The 6935-nt window shown below is 45.8% G+C and overlaps 1 protein-coding gene across 1 annotated transcript; it reads left to right on the top strand.

Moving 5' to 3' along the window:
• The first annotated feature begins 2974 nt into the window (after nt 1-2974).
• LOC122934128 (probable N-acetyltransferase CML1) lies at nt 2975-5631 on the top strand. Its single transcript, XM_044289342.1, has 2 exons — nt 2975-2992; nt 4288-5631. The coding sequence occupies exon 2, from the start codon at nt 4297-4299 to the stop codon at nt 4960-4962; it is 666 nt and encodes a 221-aa protein (XP_044145277.1). The 5' UTR covers nt 2975-2992; nt 4288-4296; the 3' UTR covers nt 4963-5631.
• Nucleotides 5632-6935: the final 1304 nt, after the last annotated feature.

The following is a 6935-nucleotide window of genomic DNA, read 5'->3' as shown; positions in this document are numbered from 1 at the left end:
TGAGGTACCCCACTAGTGACAGTGACCCCTCCAGTACTGACCCCTGAGGTACCCCACTAGTGACAGTGACCCCTCCAGTACTGACCCCTGTGGTACCCCACTAGTGACAGTGACCCCTCCAGTACTGACCCCTGAGGTACCCCACTAGTGACAGTGACCCCTCCAGTACTGACCCCTGAGGTACCCCACTAGTGACAGTGACCCCTCCAGTACTGACCCCTGAGGTACCCCACTAGTGACAGTGACCCCTCCAGTACTGACCCCTGAGGTACCCCACTAGTGACAGTGACCCCTCCAGTACTGACCCCTGAGGTACCCCACTAGTGACAGTGACCCCTCCAGTACTGACCCCTGAGGTACCCCACTAGTGACAGTGACCCCTCCAGTACTGACCCCTGAGGTACCCCACTAGTGACAGTGACCCCTCCAGTACTGACCCCTGAGGTACCCCACTAGTGACAGTGACCCCCTCCAGTACTGACCCCTGAGGTACCCCACTAGTGACAGTGACCCCTCCAGTACTGACCCCTGAGGTACCCCACTAGTGACAGTGACCCCCTCCAGTACTGACCCCTGAGGTACCCCACTAGTGACAGTGACCCCCTCCAATACTGACCCCTGAGGTACCCCACTAGTGACAGTGACTCCTCCAGTACTGACCCCTGAGGTACCCCACTAGTGACAGTGACCCTCCAGTACTAACCCCTGAGGTACCCCACTAGTGACAGTGACCCCTCCAGTACTGACCCCTGAGGTACCCCACTAGTGACAGTGACCCCCTCCAATACTGACCCCTGTGGTACCCCACTAGTGACAGTGACTCCTCCAGTACTGACCCCTGAGGTACCCCACTAGTGACAGTGACCCCTCCAATACTGACCCCTGAGGTACTCCACTAGTGACAGTGACCCCTCCAGTACTGACCCCTGAGGTACCCCACTAGTGACAGTGACTCCTCCAGTACTGACCCCTGAGGTACCCCACTAGTGACAGTGACCCCTCCAATACTGACCCCTGAGGTACTCCACTAGTGACAGTGACCCCTCCAGTACTGACCCCTGAGGTACCCCACTAGTGACAGTGACCCCTTCAATACTGACCCCTGAGGTACTCCACTAGTGACAGTGACCCCTCCAGTACTGACCCCTGAGGTACCCCACTAGTGACAGTGACCCAATCTGAGTGTGTACCGTTAATAACCCCCCTCTGTTTTCTATCACTGAGCCAGTTACTTACCCACATACAGACGTTTTCTCCCAGTCCGAGCATTCTCATTTTATATACTAACCTTTTATGTGGTACAGTGTCAGATGCTTTGGAGAAGTCCAGATACACGACATCCATTGATTCGCCGCTGTCAAGTCTAGAACTTACCTCCTCATAGAAACTGATTACATTAGTCTGACATGACCGATCCCTCATGAAGCCATGCTGATATGGCGTTATTTGCTTATTTCCGCTAAGATGCTCCAAGATAGCATCTCTCAGAAAACCTTCAAACAGTTTACCCACAACAGATGTTAGTAAAAAAAAAAAAAGAATGGAGGTCTTCGGCCATTTCCATGAACCCATCTGATTACTGTCCATGATCTTTACCCTCTTCCTTTGATTCCTGATTTGTTTAACCAGATTGTTGGTGCCAAGGTGTTCTCCAAGTTGGATCTAAGGGAGGCATATAATCTGGTCAGGGTCAAGGAAGGGGATGAATGGAAGACGGCTTTTAATACCCCAGAGGGTCACTTTGAGAACCTGGTCATGCCTTTTGGGTTGACCAATGCTCCTGTGGTTTTCCAGCATTTTGTGAATGACCTCTTTCATCACCTGGTGGGCAGGTTTGTTGTTGTGTGTCTGGATGACATACTAATTTATTCTCCAGACGTAGAGACTCATCAGGATCACGTTAGACAGGTGTTACAGATCCTAAGAGAGAATAAATTGTACGCAAAATTAGAGAAGTGCGTTTTTGCTGTACACGAGGTGCAGTTTTTGGGCTACCTGCTGTCATCTTCAGGTTTTCGAATGGATCCAGAGAAAGTCCGTGCTGTAATGGACTGGGATCGACCCGAAAATCTGAAGGCTCTTATGTGGTTTTTGGGGTTCACCAAATATTACCGAAAATGTATTCAGAACTATTCGACAGTGTTGAAATCCTTAACTGACATGACTAAGAAAGGGACGGATGTCTCAGTGTGGTCTGATTCGGCATTGCGAGCCTTTTCTGCGATTAAGGAGTGCTTCTCTTCCGCCCCTATATTGGTGCAGCCAGATGTGTCACAACCTTAAACTGTGGAGGGGTACTGTCACGGACGTTCCCGCAACAGGTGGCAGGAGATCGGTGAGACTGGCAACACGTGGTTTGATCTGACAGGTTTTCCCTGTGGATCAATAGGTGTCTGTGTTGTTTCTGGTAATGGCCACAGGTGTTGCTAATGTGGTCGTTTAACATTCCTTATATATAGTTGTTTCTCCTACAATGCTGTGCGGTCTATAGCTTCGGTTTGAGTTGTGGATAGCTGGTGTGTGGATCTCTGCGGACTTCCTGGTGCTTTCATTGCCCCTTTGAAGTTAAGTCTTTCCTTTCCCTTCCAGGAAGGTAGCCTCTACGTGTGGCTGTGGGCCTCCTCCCTGGACTACGGCCTGTCTGTGTGGGACCTAGTCCTCTTCTGCATCCATCAGCATTAACCATTAGTGTGCTGCCATAGGACTTGGCTGACGGGGCTGGTATGTGACCTTATTATTACTTAATACAGGACAGGACCCTTCCTGGTTAATGATTATATCACTCATGGCAGTATGATTTGTCGTCCTCTCCCCGAGTCTACAGACGAGAGCTGAACACCAGCAGTAGCAGGTCTGTCATGTCTATACACCATATGTACCCCGGGGGCTGAGCGGACCAGACCTCGTTGTGATCTTGAAGTTGGGGTAAGAGGGTTTCTGGGCTGAGCATACAGTATGTGGCCCCTAGGACGTTGGTAGGAGAAGGTCCAGGGTAGGTATAGTGGTGGGTCCAGAAGTTGAGGGGCCAACTACACTGACACTGGAGGCTCTGGGGTGCTGGGGAAGAGCAGGAGGGTAATGCAGGACTGAAGGCATGCACCAATCTACAGAGCTGCCAGGGATGGTGGGTCCAGAAGCTGAGGGGCCGACTACACTGACACCGGAGGCTCCGGGGTGTTTGGTGCATGCCTTCAGTCCTGCATTACCCTCCTGTCCTTCCCAATCTACAGAGCTGCCAGTGATGGCGGGGTTCTTCCTTCCAGTTGTAATTAATAGCCTGCGGTCCGGTTACTACATCGGATCTGATGACAGCACCCAGACCAGTGTTCTGGATATGATCAAAAGACCCCCAGTCCTAAAAGGGTTAAGTTGCATGAACTTTGTATCACAGAGTATCAACCCAATTCTATTCACATAGAAAAAGTTACAGTTTTATGTTATAAGAGTTCTCTGGGATCAGAATGTACCATCAATATCAGGTCGTTGGGGGTCCGACTCCGGGCTCCCCAGCTATTTGAAGGTGGTGCAGGGTTAGTGCAAGTGTTGAGGCCTTTTCGTTGTCTGCACGGGTCCATCTACACCTCTGTATCATCTCATTTCTAGTGGTAGTGCAGGGTACGGAGGATAGGCTATCAATAGTCTAATCCCAAAACACCCCTTTAAATATACCGTACTTTTTATGAATTCTTTCGCAATTTATTTTTCTATTTGTCAATGAAATTGTGATTTATTTATAAATAAAATCCTGAGATCTTACAGTTTTACACTGAGTCTTATAATAAGCTGACACTCCCTATTCTGTAGCAATCACTTCTCAGCAGTCATCTCATTATCATCACAGGTGGGATTACAATAATAAGTATCACCTCTGTATAACAAAGGTGTACCATTTACTATAGCTGATGTCAAAGTCTATCTACTCTGTACAGATCACAAAGCATACCTACAACACTGTCCCATAGAAGTCTACAGGTAATAGTTACAACTTATCTCCTCCTCTTCCCTGCACAATGTCAACTGCACAGGTCACAGAGCATGCCCACAACACTCCCCCATAGAAGTCAATGAGTCACCAAACATTTCTATGATCCATGCGGCTCCTGTAAAGCAAGTCTCTGAATGCTATCAATATAATCTCAGCAAACATGGCCGTCCCCATAATCATGTACTAAAAATAGAATAAAAAAATAGAAAAAAAACATAATATTTTTGGCATATTACTATAATAACCTAGAATTTTGCTTGTGTCTTAACATATTTTGCCTCGTTTCATTTTTGCTTCTTCAGAGAGCCAATATGTCCTCTTACAAAGTGCGTTTGTACAAGGAATCTGACCATCGTAAGGTCCATGAGATCTTCACATCCGGTTGTCATGAACACATCTCTCCAGCTTTCTACAACGCCTTAAAGCAACCTCACAACTCACTTCTACTCTTGGTGGGACTCGTTCTTCCACTGGTCACTAATGGATCCATCCTGTTCTCCATCTTGGTTGGGTTCATTCTGTTGCTCATGTTATGGCTCCCCGGTAGAGAGTTTTTCCTTTATCATCTTAGGCATGGTCTGGCCGGAGATTTGAAGAACATTAGTAAACATTATCTAGAGAGGGAAGGTTATTGCTTCTGGGTGGTGGAGCTACAAGGAGAAGCTGTGGGCATGGTGGCCGCTATCCCATACATTACCCCTCAGGAGAGGAGCGTGGAGCTGAAGAGGATGTTCGTTTCTCGTGCCCACAGAGGCAAAGGGCTCGCCAAATTATTATGCAGTACAGTGATTGACTTTGCACGGAGGAGTGGGCGTCATGCGGTCATCCTAACCACCACGGCCATACAGGTTGACGCCAGGCGACTCTATGAGAAGATGGGCTTCAAGAGTGCAGACCTAGCTCCATACAACCCAGTACTAAACCTCGTCGGCATGCCTTGGGTTGGTTACAGATATGATATCCCCTCCAGTAGATGATCCTCTTGGATTATGTCCCTTTTGGTATTGTTTCTGGTTTCTCATGTGATTCATGCAATGGAGTTTTGAGTTGTCCTTCATTTTTTGTATGTCCACCCTTGATCTGTAGACATCATTGTTATATAATCAGTAGGGTTCAGGAAAGTGAAGATCCACAAGGGGACTGTTTACATGATTTTGAGATATTAATAGACTAATCTAATGTGACTCCAGGTCCGCAAAGGGTTGCCAAGGAAATTACATTGTATAAATCAATAAAGGAAACCTTTGCCAGCTCCACCATATTCTGTGCTGCAGTGATGATGTCATGTAGAGAATTACAACCTCAGTAATGATGCTGATATGAATACATAGGCCATCAACATTAAAATCCTGGATGACCCCATTAGGGATGATCAAGAGAGGCCTTCATGTATATAGCGTTGGAGAAGCTTGGGAGGTGCAGAAGAAGCTCTACTTACCCAGTGGTCTCTAGTAGACATTCAGTACTTGGGGCCCAATAGTTTCTACATCTTTTGACTACAGTTCTTGTAAAGCTCAGATCTTCTCCAGTTAAGTGGTTTTACTATTAACCCCCTCAGCCCCCCTAGCTTAAACCCCCTTAATGACCAGAGCACTTTTTACACTTCGGCACTACACTACTTTCACCGTTTATCGCTCGGTCATGCAACTTACCACCCAAATGAATTTTACCTCCTTTTCTTCTCACTAATAGAGCTTTCATTTAGTGGTATTTCATTGCTGCTGACATTTTAACTTTTTTGCTATCAATCGAAATTTACTAATTTTTATTTTTATCTTTTTTGCAAAAAAATGACATTTTTCACTTTCAGTTGTAATTTTTTTTAAAAAAAAAAACGATATCCATATATAAATTTTTCCCTAAATTTATTGTTCTACATGTCTTTGATAACAAAAAAAATGTTTGGGTAAAAAAATAATGGTTTGGGTAAAAGTTATAGCGTTTACAAACTATGGTACAAAAATGTGAATTTCCGCTTTTTGAAACGGCTCTGACTTTCTGAGCACCTGTCATGTTTCCTGAGGTTCTACAATGCCCAAACAGTAGAAAACCCCCACAAATATCCCTATTTCGGAAAGTAGACACCCTAAGGTATTCGCTGATGGGCATAGTGAGTTCATAGAACTTTTTATTTTTTGTCACAAGTTAGCGGAAAATGATGTTTTTTTTTTAAATTTTTTTTTTTTCCTTACAAAGTCTCATATTCCATTAACTTGTGACAAAAAATAAAAACTTCCATGAATTTACTATGCCCATCATGAAATACCTTGGGGTGTCTTCTTTCCAAAATGGGGTCACTTGTGGGGTAGTTATACTGCCCTGGCAATTTAGGGCCCCTAATGTGTGGGAAGTAGTTTGAAATCAAAATCTGTAAAAAATGCCCTGTGAAATCCTAAAGGTGCTCTTTGGAATATGTGCCCCTTTGCCCACCTAGGCTGCAAAAAAGTGTCACACATGTGGTATCGCCGTACTCAGGAGAAGTTGGGGAATGTGTTTTGGGGTGTCCTTTTACATATACCCATGCTGGGTGAGAAAAATATCTTGGCAAAAGACAACTTTTCCAATTTTTTTTATACAAAGTTGGCATTTGACCAAGATATTTTTCTTGAGGGTCTCCGCAATCATTACATGTATGATTGCATTAGGAGTTTCTGCTATTCTCCTTATATCGAGCATACGGGTAATGAGATTTGTTTTTTCCGTTCAGCCTCCGTTCAGCCATCCTTCAGGCTGGGAAGGGTCTCTGGTCTCAACCGAGACAAGGTCCTGGTCTGGGATCCCTGTTTCTGGGAACTCCTACTAACACAGCCTTCCCCTAGCCGGGGTGGCTGGTACATTAACTGTAACTTCCTTTCCTCCCCATGAGGCAGGATGTGGGAGCATTCCACACCTCCTCAAAGAGGGGGGAGCCAGACTGGAATGTACCATTCCAGTCCAGATATGCTAAACC

Source organism: Bufo gargarizans, chromosome 1, assembly GCF_014858855.1.
Source record: "Bufo gargarizans isolate SCDJY-AF-19 chromosome 1, ASM1485885v1, whole genome shotgun sequence".
NCBI classification, from domain to species: Eukaryota; Metazoa; Chordata; class Amphibia; order Anura; family Bufonidae; genus Bufo; species Bufo gargarizans.
Note: the sequence above shows the minus strand (reverse complement) of the source record. Positions and strands in the feature narration are given on the sequence as shown.

What these genes read in the sequence shown, in the direction of transcription:
- LOC122934128 (XM_044289342.1), top strand. Translation starts at nt 4,297, where the DNA reads ATGTCCTCTTACAAAGTGCGTTTGTACAAGGAATCTGACCATCGTAAG.